Here is an 18,588-nt window from a genome sequence, read left to right as displayed (position 1 = left end):
AGTCATCGAACGACGTTTGTTGTAACTTGCCAGTGTTTATTTATTAGAACTTATTTCACAATGAGGGGTTTTGCCTACTCGGAGGTGTGTAACGCGGTTGGCCCTGCAGAAACAGCCCTTCCATAGTCTTGTAGTCGACTTGGTAATATCAGAACATTTCACTTTTCCTCACTGGCTTCTCCGCTTCCTCCTTTTGCGTTTCTACTGATTGAGTGAGGAATTCCACATGTTGGATTAAAGATGCACACTAAAAGATGGCAGAGGTTTTATGAGTGGGCAAAAAAAATGGAATAAAATTGTTTCTCTTGCATTTGGCTTCATGGGTTGTGTTGAATATTTCAGTATATGCTCCAATTCATATTCCCCCATGGAACGTTTTTTTTTTTTTTTTTTAACTCTACAAGTACCTTCGGTATAATGGTTTGAAAAACGTGCTGGCAAAACGTTGTGCATAATCAATGTTTGGGAATTTAACTCGACATCTTGTGATTACACTAATCCAGTTTGTTTTGTCCGAAGGCCATTTCGCAAACCATGTGTTCGCTGCCGATGAGTCAAGGTCAGTTTTGTCCGCCAGACAATTGTAGCAGCGATGATATGTGAATAAGATCGAAAGATGCCGAGCTGAAAGTACGAAACCGAGGGAGCAAAACTCTAATCTTTTGACTCCAAATGATCTCCATATTTCTGAAGTCACGTTTGCATTTAATGCTCATATATCTTGTTTCAATTTCAGCTGTTGGAATCTTAATCCAACATCGAATATGTCAAAAAAAATTCCGTTTGCCCAGAGAAATGTGTTTACTTTTCCCCACAGAAAATTCACTTCCTGATTATCCTTTAATTGAAATAACAAAACCTGCAACACATCATACGGACAGCTGTTTCAAATGCTGTTGTTGTAGCTAAATAAGGAAACCAAGATTTTGTAAACAAATATCAGTATGATCCAACACTATTCCAAAAAAAACAAAAACATTATTATTAAATGAACATCTCTCTGAAAAGTGTCACTCAACGCTGAACCTCTGCAGACCGAATATTTTAAACAGCTCTCGTGTTGGATTCTCATTAGCTTAAGCAGGGGTACTTAATGAACCGACCGGTTTGTGTGGTTCTGTTGTAAATGAAACTAAAAATAACTTTGTAAACAGGATCTTCCCATCTCATAGGTGAGAAAGTAAACTCACTTTATGTTAATGAGACTCCTTATTTTCAAGGTGGAAACGAGATCCTTCCTTCTACTCTCGATGATCTTAGTTCAACATTGTCCTGCCATCCACATTAAAATGAAAATTGCAAACTTTTTCAATGACTAATAAGTTTCCTGGCAAGATCAACTTTCAGTGAGTTTAGTCGGTTTGTGTTGGAGACATGGCCAGTTTGATAACAAGTTGAAGTGTTTCTTGGTCTTCGACCCACTCTGTAGATATGTTTGAACTCTCCAACTAATCCACACATGTAACCCAATCCGTTTTGCGATGTATCCCCAGGGGATGTCCGAGGAGGCCGTCCGCCAGACACGCAGCCAGAAGAGGGCGCTGGAGAGGGATGTGGCACCGCAGACTACAGAACCTTCCAGTCCTGATAATGGAAGCAAAAAGCCCAAGCTGGAGCAGCCCCGACCTAAAACCCAGGAGGCAATTTCGCCTAGACCTGAACCAGAACTGGAACAGGATGGTCCGAGTCCGACTGGGACCGGATCAAGTGAGGAACCGGAGCAATTGACGCTACCTCGGCCGGCGGAAGACAAGGCCGCTTGTGAAGCGAGCTTGGACAATCAAACCCCGTGCAATGACAAAGCTAATCGGGAGCTGAAGGTGGAGAAGGATGCGGACGCCGCCAGCCGATTCCAACCCACGGAGCCAAAAGTCTCCGCTAGCATGTTGGCTGCCGGCGAGGTGAAGGCAACCATCAAAGTGGAGATCCAGACTGGAGAGCAGCCTGTGGACATGACCACTTCCAAAGGGTAAGAATCGGTTCTCAACTTCAAAATAACCTGCCCATCCAAAGGAGTTTGGAATCAGGGTCGGGGCTGCAGCTCAGGGGAAATGATTCAACATTAGTTGCATGGAAGTCAGCAGTGACGGGTAATAGAGGCGTTAAGTCAGGGGTGTCAAACAAAAAGCCCGCGGGCCGGGTCAGGCACGCAAAGGGGTTTAATCCGGCCCGCGAGACGATTTTGGAAAGTAAAAAAAAAAAAATTATTGTAATGTCGGACTGATTAATCAGCATGCCATAATCAAAGCATATAAATGTGTAACTTCACAAGCAGTCCTCAGATGAGCAATGCAACTTGTACACAGAATCGTCCTGGATGTCATTATTTGACACACAACTCAAAGTTACGGTTTGTTAAAAAAAAAAAATCATAGACCGACATAAACGTGTTAACGATGACACAATTTCAATTACTGGGAGCACAAATACATATGACAAGGATTAACGTCCTTATAACTTTATTAACTGCGTCACACAATGCATTATGGGTAGATTTAACACGTCCGGAACTCGTACAGGCAAAATGTTGCCGCGTTTCATTACATTCGTGTTATTTTTTGGAACAATATGATTACAGTTGAGCTCCGTAATTTAGGGCTGGCCGAACAAATTGTGAAAATATCCGTATAAATGGACGGCAATTGTTTTTAAGTTGTATACCATTTTTTAACCGATCCGGCCCACTTAGTAATATATTTTCCTCCATGCGGCCCCTGAGCTAATATGAGTTTGACACCAGTGCGTTAACTGTTTTAACTATATTTGTGCACTCACATGTCCAATTTTTTTTTAAAATCCATTATGTTTAGACTTGAGCAGCTTCACTGCCTTCATACAAACGACAAATTGCCAATAAATTAGCTTTGAATGGTGCACGATGGAAATCATGCTTGGTTGCTAGATCGGAGGATGTCGTGGACACCAACATTTATTAGACGTCGTAAAATACAAAGAATGCATACAACTAGCATGAAATAAATGTATTGATCGATTTTATTTGTCAGTTGTGACCAATGGAACAGGACCCCACGCTGGACAGCTCATGCTGTCATCCTCAATATTTTATTATTGTTTTTTTTAAAGGCCGATACCGATAATCAGTCTATCTCTACTCCACAGTCTCCACTTTGTGCAAAAAAAGCATTCCGTGAAATTTGATCAGACACTGCAGGCTGCTTATTTGATCCTGATGCAAAATTGATATCATTGAGTTATTTTGGACATGAACAGACTTTTTAAAGTTTCTTCATCATCATTTACATTCTACAGAAAAGGCCGCAACAATACTCCGAGGTGACTTTTAACTTTAGCCTAAGAACCCTAAAAGGTCCACGCACACAAAATGAAGCCGAGTGTCATAAACCGGTTCCAGCCGGCTGTTGCCATGGCTACTACCGTGGAAGAAGCAGGGAGGGGTCGTGGGGTTGTATTGGAGGAAAAGTGAGTCGCGTGATGACGACTTTTGAGGTCATGTGACTACTTTGGAAGTAGTGATTAATCCACAGGAAGTGATGATGGCGCTAAGCCCCGAGGAAACACACGCACACGCACAGAACGAGGGCGGCTCAGGCAGACAGGCCTCATGTTTTCATGCCCTGACTTAACGCTTCATAAAAATGCATTTATTTATTCATTTATTCATTTATCGGGGAATCCCAACACGTGTCGCCTGTCTTGTAAACATTTCGCATGTCGACACCACTTTTTTTTTTTCAGACCGATTTTAGTCCAAGAAATAGCTCTTAAGTAGGATACGCACCGATACAGAGTATCAATACCTCTAGTACTTTTTGATATATAAAACTTCAAGGAACAAAATTGTGACCAAGGACCTTTGTTTGTTTGGTGAGGATTCACCAATGTGTAAAACCGCCGCAGTATAGCGCCAACTACTGGCAAGTAGTCGATGACAGATATTTTTTGCCTTCTGTATCATTTGAATTGGTTACTCGCCCATCCTTCAAACTGTACAGTTGTGCCTTGAGATGCAAGTAGCCCAACTTAGGAGCTTTTAGTCATACAGTTGTGCTTGTAAGTTTACATATACAAAAGCTAAATGTACCTTAATGACACAAAATTGCTATGAAACGGCACCAAAATTCATCTGCACATCTCTACTCATGTCCACTTCAATCTTTGCAAATATCAAAACAATTGTCACAGCATTTTATATTTTATGGGCATTAAGCCTTTTTCTCACATACAGTTGCGCTCCTAAGTTTACTAGTTTACTAGTTTTAGTAACTGTACAAGCCATCGTTTGGACAATTTTTTGTTTGTTTATTTGTTTTATTTATATTTTTATTAGGGGTGTCAGATTAGATTGTGATAAAAAATAATAATAATCGTAATTAATCGCATGAATCAATTATTAACTCATGATAATTGCACATTTCATATCTGTTCTAAATGTACAATAAAATGTACAATAAGGTTTCATACTCTTGTTAACATAAAAGGGGAAAAAATGTTAAACTTCTAGAAATATGGCTGCACTTTTAGTCATTGATACAGTCATTTCATAATAATTCATAAAATTGAGTTAAAATTAAAAATATGTACTGTACTGTAAAAAAACGAGTGTGATATTGCCACTAGATGGCATAATTGCATTTGTAAGACGTGACAGCGCAGTGCATTTTACTTTGCATATTAAGAGCTATCTAATCTAAAAAAAAAAAACGACGCAATGCGCTTGTCCTCATAGGAAATGTGCTTTTCCTTCAGACATAACAATCCCGCTTATGTCCATATGGTGTCGCTATAATCATTGTAAACTGAAAGTTCCTTAGTGTTGCTTTAACATGAATTAACTTGTGAAATTGAGCAAATTTTTTAAATTGTAAAATACAATTTGACCCCAGTCTTCACAAATATATGCATTATTATTCAATTTATTACTGCTAAATTTTGAGGTGGACGTGTCTGCTGCGTTGCGACTGGAATTCCCCCAGTACAGACTTTCCAAGTAAGGGGCGCTCATTAATCATGCGTTTAAAAAAAATGGTAGCGTTAAAGAAACTTTAAATTATCTCAAAATTATCTCAAAATGAACGCACTAATTATTTATTAGTCCAGTCCGGGCTAGTCACATGATCAAGAGTCGAGACCCACGATCCCTCCTTTTTTCCTACAGTATAAAAAGGGAGAAGCGGCCTCCATCTCCGGAAGAGGACGATGATGATGTCATCATCTTGTCGGATAACGACTCGCCGAGTCCACCAATGAATGGTCTGAACCACTTGAAGGAACTGGACACCGACTTCCTCAGGGTGAGAATGACATGCCATCCATGTTTTTAAAAAAAAACAGTTTATACTAAAGCAGAACTATCAGCAGTAGCTACAAACAAGGACACGGAATGTCAGATCAGGCCAGACCAATCTTACCGAACCATCAAGGATTTGCAATTATCTCATAAATTCAATCGATGATCAAATTGAAAGGGAGTCCAAATGAATGAACGATTCACTTCATGAAGGAAGCATGACCGGACACGGTTGTTTGTCTTCAGTAGTGCGATTGTTGCTCTGATTGATTTCATGTGTGGCGTGCAGAAGAGCAGCCCAGGCGAACGGGAGCGTGTCATTAAGCAGCTGAAAGAGGAGCTGAGGCTGGAGGAGGCCAAGCTGGTGCTGCTGAAGAAACTCCGACAGAGCCAGTTACAGAGGGACACTCTTCAGAAGGTGAGCGGCGGGCACAATCACATACACAAACAGTATATGGAACGTAAAATGCCATAGAGTGGCTAACGGAAATTAGCATACATTGTAAACCTTCAAACAACTGCTACTTTAACGCAACAATCTACGATATACTGGGCGTGCCTTATTAATCAATGGTATGGAGAAAAAAAAAAGTTTTTAAAGGGGAAGTCAAGCCAAAAGATTTTTCTTGACAAAAATATATGTTCTATGCAGCCCCACTAGTCTAAATACGGTATTCTGGTTTAATATAGCATCAGTGAAATATTAATTAAGCAGCAAAATCCTGCCGGTAGGATTTTATTTTTATTTATTTTTGAAATCCAACCGTTTTTATCAATATCAGAAGGCGGCCATTTTGCTACTTGCTGTCGAGTGAAAATTACATCAGTTGCTCAGGTCTTAGGTAAGAACCAATCACAGCTCAGCTTCAGTAAACAGGTGAACTGTGATTGGTCGAGTGGTACCGTCACTTACCTACGATGCAGGTTGGCGTGGGTTCGCTTCCCCGCCCGTTTGTGGGTGTGCGGGTTTTTGGGAGTGAGGGAGTGAGTCAAAAAAATAAAAAATAATGGCCGCCCCCTGAGATGGGTGAAAACATCTGGGTTTTGCTTCGTAAATCATATTTCACAAATGTAATATTAACCAGAATGTCATGTTTAGACTAGTGAGGTCACATATGACATATTATTGTCAAGAAATGTTTACGGTTGCATGTAAAAGCATTTACACTCGGGCCTGACTTCACTTTTGTTAGCACCTTATTCCTTTTACGTGCAGCATAACAGCTAAATGCCGCTTCACCGTGTTTGCTTTGAACTCTGGGCTCCACTATCTGACCTGAATCTGCAGACCTCAGAGCCCCACTTGGTTTATATCCAAACAGCATTTCTTTCATGTATTCAGGACCCAAACCATCCAGTGATTTATCGACCAGTAGCAGAATTTTCAAATCTGTCCTACAGATTTGTGCACTGTGTAAATAATAAACTTCCCATTCCTCAGACTTCAGGGGTGTCCAGCTCCTCCGCTCCACCTCCTCTAATACGCGGGACAATTGCAAGCAGCAAAGGCTCACAACAGGTTAACGATACAATAACAAAACAGTGTCACGTATCACCTGAACATTGATCTACGCCATTCCTGATTGGCCGCCTTTTTCTCACTGATAGATTGTGTCCGGTAGAAGTTCAGGCACGGTCATACCTCCGCCTTTGGTGCGTGGAGGGCAGTACTTGTCATCGAAACATGGATCGCAGATTATCATGCCACCGCTGGTCAGAGGAGCGCAGGTGAGTTGCCGGGAAATGTTGTACACTCACCGACCAATCACAATGTTTTGACCACTTGGGCAACCAAACGAGATCCATTATAAACACTGTGTGAAAAATTCTGCCCGTCCAACGATAACTATTTTCAGGTTTGATAGACACTGTCAGGGAGGTAGTCATTTATTAATTTCAGGCAGGTGTCGTTTGCAGTGGTGTACAATTGCACATTGTGACTAATCTTTTAAGGATCCTCGAGGGTGCGTGGGAATTCGCCCAACCAGTCCACATGTGCTTTGTGGACTTGGAGAAGGCGTTTGACCGTGTACCTCGGGGAGTTCTGTGGGGGGTGCTTCGGGAGTATGGGTTACCGAGCCCCCTGATACGGGCCATTCGGTCCCTGTACGACCGATGTCAGAGTCTGGTCCGCATTGCTGGCAGTAAGTCGAATTTGTTTCCGGTGAGGGTTGGACTCCGCCAAGGTTGCCCTTTGTCACCGATTCTGTTCATAACTTTTATGGACAGAATTTCTAGGCGTAGCCGAGGCGTTGAGGGGGTCCGGTTTGGTGGCCTCAGCATTGCATCTCTGCTTTTTGCAGATGATGTGGTGCTGTTGGCTTCTTCAAGCCGTGACCTCCAGCTCTCACTGGAGCGGTTCGCAGCCGAATGTGAAGCGGTTGGGATGAGAATCAGCACCTCCAAATCCGAGACCATGGTCCTCAGTCGGAAAAGGGTGGAGTGCCCTCTCCGGGTCGGGGAGGAGGTCCTGCCCCAAGTGGAGGAGTTCAAGTATCTTGGGGTCTTGTTCACGAGTGAGGGTAGGTTAGAGCGGGAGATCGACAGGCGGATCGGTGCAGCGTCTGCAGTGATGCGGACGCTGTATCGGTCCGTTGTGGTGAAGAAGGAGCTGAGCCGAAAGGCAAAGCTCTCGATTTACCGGTCGATTTACGTTCCTACCCTCACCTATGGTCACGAGCTGTGGGTCGTGACCGAAAGAACAAGATCCCGGATACAAGCGGCCGAAATGAGTTTCCTCCGCAGGGTAGCCGGGCTCTCCCTTAGAGATAGGGCGAGAAGCTCGGTCATCCGAGAGGGACTCAGCGTCGAGTCGCTGCTCCTCCACGTTGAGAGGAACCAGTTGAGGTGGCTCGGGCATCTGGTTCGGATGCCTCCTGGACGCCTCCCTGGGGAGGTGTTCCGGGCATGTCCTACCGGCAGGAGGCCCCGGGGACGACCCAGGACTGGAGAGACTATGTCTCTCGGCTGTCCTGGGAACGCCTTGGGGTCCCGTCGGATGAGCTGGCTGAAGTGGCTGGGGAGAGGGAAGTCTGGGCTTCCCTGCTAAAGCTGCTGCCCCCGCGACCCGACCCCGGATAAGCGGAAGAAGACGGACGGACGGACGGATATTGCTAATTGCGCTCTGATTGTTTTCATCAAAATTGAGCAAAATTGAGTTTTTTGTGCTCTTTCTGAAATGCCCTAAGGTACCACAGAAAGCTGTCAAATCGAAAAGTACTACAATGATGTCAAGGAAGTATGTCCAAGTGATATATCTTGACTGAAAGACAAACTTTGTATGTCAGGGAGGAGCTACAAGAGAGTCTTCGCAGCACATGCAAACAAACAATAAACGTCGTCACTGCTACCCATTGAAGTAGAGTTCCCCATATTGCCAACCGATTTCGAGCATTTTGACAAATTTTTCACGGACCACAGAATATTGTGCTCTGTGACAATATACCAGAATTGGGCAAAACCGTTGTTACATCGGCTTGTCACTAGTCACATTTTTTAAGCAAATTTTCTGAAAATACGCAAAACAAACATGCAACTTTTGCCGGTTTCCATCTGTTCTTTGTTTGCGAATATTGAGAGGGCACTCCACTGCTGTAGGTGGCGCTATACACCATAGAGATGTGATCCACCAGTAATTTCAAAAAAGGAGACCAAGAAGCAACTGCGTCGTGCGACGACGTCGTATGAGATTGCTTTTGTAATTCCTGATAAACTGTAGCGATTCTTACCTGTTTTCCATCTGAAATAGCATTAATATTTGCTTCTTTAATTAATTCTACAAATATTTCTGTTTCGTCATCCCCCAAACATACCTTAATTTATCGTCCAACATTGCTTTGGGACCACAAACGTACGTGTGACGTTATATCCGGTCAAAGCATGCGACGTGTATCCGGTCTTGCTAGCGGCTTCCATAGCCAAAATTTGCATTTTCCTTTTTTTCTTCTTTTTTTTTTTACTTTTTTGCGAATTTTGGGCCCTTGTTCGAATTTCCAGCATTTCCATTCAGCTTTAATTTGTAATTTCTTGAAAATTCAAATAAAAATGGGTGGATGGAAACCCAACTACTGACGGATGCCCACCTTTTGGCGAGTGCTTCCACATTTTCAGCAATTACTTTATGATGCAAAGCCTTGAAAAAATAAACAGACTGATCCGGGTCATTAGGGTCCTTACGCACCAAACCTACCAAAAGAGTAGACACTCTTCTTTCACCAGAACTAAAGTTTATTTATTACTTTATCCGTTCTTTACTAATCAGCATGAAAATATGCGTTGTTTTCACTGAAAACGCCAACAAACCTTTTTTTACAACAACAAAAATGTCGAGCAGAATTATGACTTTGCGTTGGCTTTTGTGACATCTCAAACTATAAAATACCAAAAACAAAACTCAAAAAAAAAATGTTTCTCCTCACAAACTTACAACTAAGAAACGTGCCAATAGTCATTATAGTAGTGTTAATTTTGTTAACAAAAACGAAATAAAAATATTTTTGTCAACACACATTTTCCACCGACCAAAAACTAAACTAAACTAGGCTCGACTAAAACCCTCATTAATAAACCATAACTGCGACTAAATCCGTATGCATTTTCGGCGACTAATGAAGACGAGACAAAAATGTACTTCACTTAATAAAAACTAGACTAAAATCTGGATATTTTAGTTCATGAACAAAGACGAAACGTGAATTATGTGATTTTGTAATTCGTCACTAGCACATGGTGACACGCCCCCTTTCAAATTTGAAGCTAGCGAATTCAACATGAACAAACACACGGGACAGACAGGAGGTGAATTCACGGTGAAAGGTCAAAAGAAAAGTCAATTATAGGTTATAGTGTAACATCAATCCAACGTTCCAACAAGAATGTTAATGCGACCGCTAACTAATGCTGGCTAATTTACTAGCTCGTAGCATGGAGCCATAGTAGCCACTCTAATTGTGTGCGAAGTTGTTTCTCATCAAAAAGACGAGAGAAAATTTTATGTGAAATAATTTTAGATTCGAAATGTTCAACATTATCTGCTGACAAAAAATATATACACAGAGGTAAAATGATTGTCCTGACTAAAACTAGACTAAAACGTTGACAATTATGGTTTCTTGGACTAAAATAAAGACTAAAATGCTAGATTTATAGTCGACTAAAAGTTGACGAAATAAAAACTGGATGAGGATGACTAATTATGATAAAACTAACAAGCATGCTTGAAACTGGACTAAAACTGAGACAAACGTTTAAAATGGAGTATACAATTAACACGACATTACAGACTGGGTGAGCTGCCCATTAAAAAAAACAAGTGAGGTAATAACGGAAATTGTGGCAAAAGGTGGCGGCGTCAGATCTTGAGTTGGATCTCAGTGGATCGTGCAAGTGATCAGTGTTGTGGCCTCTCTGTGTTCATATTCAGGAAAGTCCCGGCTCGCGCCACTTTCTCACTCTTTTAACCTTCCAAGACTAACTCAGGGAAAAGTTTTAATTTTAACATAGGACTTTTCACATCACTCTCGCAGCAGATCCAGGCTCTCCGCCAGCAGCAGCAGCAACAGCAGCAGTTGGCCGCCTCTGGAGGCAGAGGCTCCGGGGGGCCGCCTCCCCTGCTGCTGGCCGCCAGGACCTCCGTCCCTGCTGGCCAGGGTCAGAGAAACATGCTGCAGGCGGGCCTCATCAGAATCGGAAGTACTGCAAACTCACTGGTAGGCAATGGTTGGGGACCAGGTGCAGGCCGCTGCATCTCTTTTTCATTTGCTACTGAAGGCAGTGGCTCTCTTAACTCTCGACACCAAAAAATAATAATTAGATATACTTATGTTACAAAAAAACTTAAATGCCACCATAATGACAAACATTAATGCCAATTTTCTGTTTCTAAATTTCTAATTCTTAATGGTTTTTTTTTTTTTTTTTTTTTAATTCTGAAAGAAAATCTGCAAAAAAAATTGTCTTCATTTTTAAATTGGAAGTCAACCTCAAATATTTCTTGACAATAATATGTTATCTTGGACCTCACTAATTCTGATTAATATTTGATTTGTGGAATAAGAGTTATGAAGCAAAATCCAGCCATTTTTATCCATCTCAGGGGGCGGCCATTTTGCCACTTGCTGTTGACTGAAGATGACATCACAGTGGCAAAATGTCCGCCCTCTGAGATAAAAACAGCTGGATTTTGCTGTTTAACTCATATTCCACAATAATAACCAGAATACCCTATTTAGACAAGTGGGGCTGCATAGAACATATTCTTGTCAAGAAAATTTTGGGGGGGGGTTGACTTTTTTTTTTTCAAAAAGATAAATGTACTGTATACTTAAATATTTGCATGCCACAGTTTTCCATGACTTCCGATTTCAAATTGAATTTGTTGTAGGGCTAGGCGACATCTTGATTTATTTTTATTTTTTTTTTAATTTATTCTGGTCGTCGGAAAATGATGATTTTAATCAAAATAATAAACCGAACATCTATTTAAAGATTTCATTTATTCAAAAATAAATCCCGTGTAAAATGTTCAGACAACAATAATGTATATTGATGTTAAACCAGTTTTAAGGTCAACTTAACATTCCAAGCTTGTGCTTAAATGCCACAATGAAGTAGTTAGTAACAATTGTAAATATGTCTTGTAAACCACCCATTCAGTATTGTGCCAAAATTACAACTCACAACATTTGGATATAAGAGAATTTAAGAACAACAGCTTTTATTTAATAGTCCAGAAGAAGGCAAGAGTGTATTTATTTATATGCACCTCGATTTTACGATTCAGCTCATTTTCAATGATTTGATTAGTAAAATAGAAAAATAATTTGATTTATTCCCAAGCCCTAATTTGTTGTTAAAGATATATCGTCACTGTCTTTTGTCCAGATTTGTCTGTATTCACTTGGATCAGTTATTTTATTTTACAGTCTAAATTGTTGTAGACGTCCATTTTTTATTTTTAATGTTCTGAAAACTGATATTTTTGGAGATGTTCCGGCCAACGCCAGTGTTGGACGCCAATGGGAAACCATAACTATGATGTGGTAGCGTTACAAAATTAGTTTAAAGTGACAATTGTACTTAAGTTGTAAAAATTAAAAAATATATATATATTAAGAGTGGACACTTCACTTGACCTGTAATTTGTGTCTGTATTTCTCACTGATGTCCGTCTCATGTTCACAGGGCTCGTCCGGTTTGAAGGTTTCTTCCTCTGGAAGCGGCGTCGTCTCTCTCGTGGGCGCCAATGACAGTCCAGCCAGCCGTCAAGCGGCGGCCAAACTCGCTCTGCGCAAGCAACTGGAGAAGACGCTCCTGGAGATTCCCCCTCCCAAGCCCCCTGCTCCGGAGTTTAACTTCCTGCCCTCGGCAGCCAATAATGAGTTCATTTACCTGGTGGGACTTGAAGAAGTGGTCCAAAACCTGCTGGATACCTTTCACAGAGGTATGTTTGTCATGTTGTTATTATTTCTGAATAATGACGTCTTAAATTGGAATTTGCTGGTTTTTTTCTGTCAAATTAAACATAAAACAAAGAGAATAACATATTGCGACGTATTTATAACAATATTCACATTAATATATTCTTTATCTTCTGTGAAGAACGATTATTATTTCTGCCCTACAGTTGGCCTGAGTCCCAATGAAATTAAATGAAACACATTTAACCCATTCACTGCCATTGACAGCTATAGACGTCAAAAATTCATTTGAACTATTTCTATTAGTTTAACATTTTTTCCCACTTTGGTTAACAAGAGTATGAAAACCTAGATTTTTTTTTTTTTGTATTAGAACACATAAAATTTGTGAATAATCGTGAGTTAACTAGTGAAGTCATGCGATTAATTACGATTAAAAATTGTAATCCTCTGGAGCCCCTAATTTTTAATAATCTTTTCTTTATTTATTTTTTTTAAAGATTATAAAAAAATGTACTTTTTAAAAAAAAAAAAAAAAGAAAAGATTATCAAAAATTAGGGGCATCACGCGATTAAAATTTTTAATCGTAATTAATCGCATGACTTCGCTAGTTAACTCACGATTAATCACAAATTTTATATCTGTTGTAAATGTACAAAAAGAAAAAATCTAGGTTTTCATACTCTTGTTAACAAAAATGGAAAATAAATGTTAAACTAATAGAAATAGTTCAAATGATTTTTTAAAAGTCTACAGCTGTCAATGGCAGTGAATGAGTTAATATAGTGGAGTGACTTTTCTTCCACATATTTTATAAATCTCAGAGTCAAATTACAGATACTTGCCTACTCTACATAAGTGAATCTCACACCTTTTGGGTTTCCCACCTTTCCATTCAGGAAAGACGGGCGCAGCTCCGCCCAAGCCCGCCGTCAGCGACCCCAACATGTGCACCCAGTGCAACACCGACTTCACGTGTCGGTGGAGGCAGGACAAGGCCAAAGGCGGCGGCAACGTCCTCTGCGAAGACTGCATGTCGTCCAATCAGAAGAAGGCTTTGAAAGCCGAGCACACCAATAGGCTGAAAGCCGCCTTCGTCAAAGCGCTGCAGCAAGAGCAGGAAATGGAGCAGCGGATCATTCAGCAGACGTCGTCGTCCGGCTCTCACGGCAGCTCGTCGTCTTCCTCGCTGAAGGCGGAGCAGCTGGTGTCTCAGCAGCTGAAGCAGGCCCGGGCGTCCTCCCTCCACCGAGGGGCCAACGTCATCCACCATCACTCCATCAAGGTGAGAGCGGTGTAGGATGTACGATACGTCCTTACTTCAGTTGATTTTTCAGGTATCTTTACTGAAGTATTTATTTTTCCTTTAATGCCACTATTTTTTAAACATGCGATCAATTAGCGCCCCTTTTTGGAAAACCTGTACTGGGGGAATTCCAGTGAAAATTTAGCAGTAATAAATGTAATAGTAATAATGCATATATTTGTGGAGATTAGGGTCAAGTTTTATCTTTTTAAAAATGTGCAGAATTTCACAAATGACTTCATGTTAAAGATTTGATAGCTCTTAACATGAAAAGAAAATGCACTGAGCTGTCACCAACATATATGCAATTATGCCATCTAGTGGCAGAATAATGACCTCAACAAATCAATATCACTCGTTTTTTACAGTATAGTACATCTTTATAATTTTACCTCAAATGTATGAATTATTATGCAATTACTGTATCAATGACTAACAGATGCAGCCATATTTCTATTAGTTTAACATTTTTTCCACTTCTATGTTAAGAGTATAAAGACTTGGGGAAAAAATTTGTTATTGAACATTTAGAACAGATATAAAATTTGTGATGAATCGTGAGTTAACTATTGAAGTCATGCAATTAATTCTGATTTTAAAAAATGAATCGCCTGACACCCCTACTTTTTACTTTTACTCCCGACATCTTTTTAGTTTCTACTTGTTACTTTTTCCTACCTCAACGGATGACGACGCAATGTAAAAAAAGATGTGAATGGAGAGAGGTTACGTCAACCGCGTGGAGATTTTGATTGATTGAGGTCTTATGAGGCAGTAAAACTGGGACAGCAGCGACACGGTGGAACATGAGCCAGCGAGCATTAACAATGATGGAGAAGCCAAATATTCTTCATTCATGGGACGTGGCCTGATTTAAGAGAATTGTTTGATGTTGTTAGCTTCAAGAATGATTAGGACAAAGCATCTGCCATTCAAAAAATACGCATTTCATCTGAAAAAGTACATTCAAGTAAGGATTTTTATGTTTAAAGATCATTATCCTATATAACTAATTTATGATTTTTTTTTTTTTTTTGCTTTTGTTTTTTGTTACGCAGTTCCAGTAAATAATGCATACTGTAGACAGTGTTATCCAGCTAAAGTAAAAATACCTCAAATCAAGAAACATTCAGGCTAACAAAGTCCACTAATATCAACATTTTTGTAGTTATAACAATCTACATGTAATGTAGGTTTTACTATCATAGTATTAACCGTTAATTATGTCAGGTAAAAAAAAAAACTGCCTTTATTTTATATTATATACCATATACTGTATAAAATCTATTTACGTTAAGTCAAGTCGAGTTTCTTTTTTTTAATAAAAACAAGTAGACCATTTATGTTAAGATAGATCCAGAAAGATTCTATTAGCAAAACCATTTATCATTTTTCTGTCAACCAGAGTTGTTTGCGTCTGCTGAAAGTAGCTAATAAAGTAATAAGTCATTTGAGGTGAACCTGTTAACGCGAAACGCGTTGTTTCGCTCAAACAAACTCATTGAGTGAAGTTCTGTCAGTGTGCGGGGGATTTATAGCTAATAAAGTATCTTGTAATCAAACTTAGTTTTAAAATCAAGTACCGGTAAATTGGTAAAGTAACTAAGTTACTTTAAAAATCAATTAATCACTAATCAGTAAAGTAACTTTTTCAAGGTAACTGTAATCAGGTTTCCATCCAAATGTTTGGAAATTTTTATGCAAAATTTGTGAAAATGCACAAAATAGACATGCGACTTACGCCCGCTTCCATCCGCTCTTCTTTTGCGAATATGCTGACGTTGTAGTGACGGAACTTTGGGACGTTGGGAAGTTCCAGGTGGGAATGTTGGTTTTGACGGACTAAACGGAAGTAGTTTGTTTTGTTGGCTTCCCTCCCGTATGTAAGTAAAGTGTGTCGTTACATTGAGAGCTGATGTCAATAAAGCCATCGAAAATTCAATTCATGTTTTTTTTCTTTAATTAATTATAAAAAAGAATCGTGTTTCTTCGTCTCCCCTAACATATCTTACTTTATCATCCGCCATTTATTGTACTACAAACATGCGTGTGACGTAGTATCAGTCAAAACGTGCGACCTATATCCGGTTCTGTAGTCGCTTATCCGCGAAACCTGTTTCCATCGCCAAAATGCGCATTTTCCTTTTTTCGATACGCTTCAAAAACGACCCCCTCCAAGCGTAAAAACATTTTTGCGGATTTTGGGCCTTTTTTCTCATTTCTGACGTTTCCATCCAGTTGGTTTTTCGCAATTCTTCAAAATTCGAATAAAAATAGGTGGATGGAACCCCATCAACATTGCTCAGTTCACAAAGCTATAGGAAGTTGTTTTGATAGCGCAGGTCAACGCTAGCTAGCTCTGAACAATATGCAACATGTAACGCAATTTTCTTTAATTCTCAGGTTCAAGCACTTTGTAAGTTAACAAAATACAAATTATTTTGTGTGAGGTTTTTTTTTTTTTCGGTGCCAAGTTATCAAAACAAATATTATATTGTCAAATATGTTCGGCCATTTTTTTCTCCGTATTCAATGTTTTTATTCTCATGGTCTAGTTATGGTGTCCGTAATGTTTGATTATTCGTTTTCTGTCAACATCTATTTCACTAATCCTTCTTTTGTGCCAAAACACGTGAAAGAGGTCATTATTCACATACAAACTGCACAGTGCACTTACCCAGGCTCCCTGAGAGAGATTGGCTTGCTTTCTCACACTTATTCTCACACATACAACATTAAACGTAATGAAGAGAGAGGTATGCCACATTGCAGGTAAATTCAAATTTCGAAGAGCAGTGTAATTGGCTGTAAAAGTTAATTTTTATTTAAATAAAAGTACAGACTCAGAAATGTACTTAAAGAAGTTGAACCCGTGCTTTTAGCAGACTTTTTTTCTTTTTACACAGTTATGTGTACTTCTACTGAAGTCAAGTGTCTTGTATCCACCCTTAGAGCTCCCCGGGCCAGCTTTCCCACAGCGGCGTCAGGGGCGTCCCCCACTCCTTTTCCTCCCCCTCCCAGCTGCAGAGCGCCGTGGCGGCCGCCGCTTTGGTCAGCCGGCCCGGTAAGCACGAGCATGTGACCCAGCGCTCTGTCCAGATTTCAAAGGTGAGCAGCAGCGGAGTCGGCGGAGGCCGGAATATGAGCGGAGGCAGTGCCTCACCCACTGCATGGAAGAAGCAAAGCAACAGCAACAAAGGTAGACTCGCATTCACGGCAGCCCGACTCTGGCGCCTCACATCTTCTCTCTTTCAAACTGCTGTCTGGCTCCAAAGCAACACCCTCCGCCGACAAGCGCAGTCCCCTCGTTTGGTGGTCCAACATTCCTCCAGGGTTGCTGCCTCCTTTGTGCCCGTTTGTTTGTTTGTTGTTGGGATAGAAGGCGGCCATGTCCACGTGAACACGGGTGCCTTTGAATGGCTGCTTTGACATTTCAGCTCAAAACAGCAAACTGTATTTTCGGACTTTTTTATGAAGCTCAGAAGTTCCCAAACTCATTTACAGTACATTTGCAACCACATTACCACCCGTATGTGATACATTTTAAAATGAACAATTGGTACAGTCTGAGCCGTTTGTGTCGTTGTACTAAAGTGGTGCCTCGAGTACGGCCCGACCAATGAATTAAAATATATTTATAATGAATTAAATAACTTATTTTCTGGTCCCTTATGTAAACAATTATATAAATTAAAGGCAAAATATTTAACTGTTTAACTTTACAACAGAGCGAGTAATTGATCGTGTTTTTTTAATTTTTTTATATACATTTTTTAAATACAGCTAATACTGGCCAATTAATCATCAATGAGTCGGGCACTAGCCTTCACAAACGAGTTAAGTCATTCTGTGACCACACTTCTAACTCACAACAATTGTTTCAAATAACTTTTCCTCATTGAAGTGAATGTAAATGTCATTAATCATGTCCAGCCTTTCCCCTAAAAAATAAATAATTTAATATTTCTATTTTTTAATAAGGGAAAATAGCTCTCTATAATATTGTAGTTCTTTTTGAAAGCATACAGTAATAACATAATTAAATAGAATGAAAAGAATTGAAACTTATTGTTACTACTATGTAAAAATACACTTATGTCCATTTTTTTCTATTTTTACATTTTTACGTTTTTGGGATGTCCAACATTCAGTTTCATCCCAAAAACATAAAATGACGTTCTGCCTAATTTAATGCTGCAATTCAATTCATTGCTGCACTTCTGAGTGCCTGCTTTGGCCACCAGGAGGCAGAACTGAGTAATAATGTCATGCAGACACAAAGATTAATAGACCACTACTTCTACTTCTCCAACTGTTGCTGCAGTATTATCCTGAAAGGTAAAAAAAAAAAAAAAACAAACATTTGGGTCACATTTAAGTTTAAGTACCACGTAATAAAGTATATCCATATTTATATATCCACATTTATATATACACTAATGCTCATTCTTCCAACAATAATGACATTTCTAAGTTTGAACAGGAGTGTATTTATTTTCTATAGAGTTTACTTCAATGTGTATAAATTGTAACTTTTTCATTCATGTGTATTTTGTTCCTTTTTTTTTTTTTATCATTTCCATTTTTTTTATCT

At 39.8% G+C, this 18,588-nt stretch overlaps 1 protein-coding gene across 6 annotated transcripts in view; it reads left to right on the top strand.

Moving 5' to 3' along the window:
• The window catches only part of LOC144043651 (transcriptional repressor p66-alpha-like), a 31,794-nt gene that overhangs the window by 12,616 nt on the left and 590 nt on the right, over positions 1–18,588 (top strand). For 4 of the 6 annotated variants that reach the window (XM_077557522.1, XM_077557520.1, XM_077557519.1 and 1 more), the window contains exons 2-10: positions 1,494–1,969; positions 5,138–5,273; positions 5,559–5,687; positions 6,711–6,788; positions 6,878–6,997; positions 10,795–10,977; positions 12,452–12,710; positions 13,588–13,973; positions 16,947–17,467. In XM_077557522.1, coding sequence (XP_077413648.1) covers positions 1,497–1,969; positions 5,138–5,273; positions 5,559–5,687; positions 6,711–6,788; positions 6,878–6,997; positions 10,795–10,977; positions 12,452–12,710; positions 13,588–13,973; positions 16,947–17,423 — 2,241 coding nt within the window. In that variant the 5' untranslated portion in view covers positions 1,494–1,496 and the 3' untranslated portion in view covers positions 17,424–17,467. Of the gene's footprint in view, positions 1–1,493; positions 1,970–5,137; positions 5,274–5,558; positions 5,688–6,710; positions 6,789–6,877; positions 6,998–10,794; positions 10,978–12,451; positions 12,711–13,587; positions 13,974–16,946; positions 17,468–18,588 lie in introns of those variants that run through there. The other 2 variants (XM_077557524.1, XM_077557521.1) reach the window with 2 other exon arrangements.

This window comes from Vanacampus margaritifer, chromosome 2, assembly GCF_051991255.1.
Source record: "Vanacampus margaritifer isolate UIUO_Vmar chromosome 2, RoL_Vmar_1.0, whole genome shotgun sequence".
NCBI classification, from domain to species: Eukaryota; Metazoa; Chordata; class Actinopteri; order Syngnathiformes; family Syngnathidae; genus Vanacampus; species Vanacampus margaritifer.
Note: the sequence above shows the minus strand (reverse complement) of the source record. Positions and strands in the feature narration are given on the sequence as shown.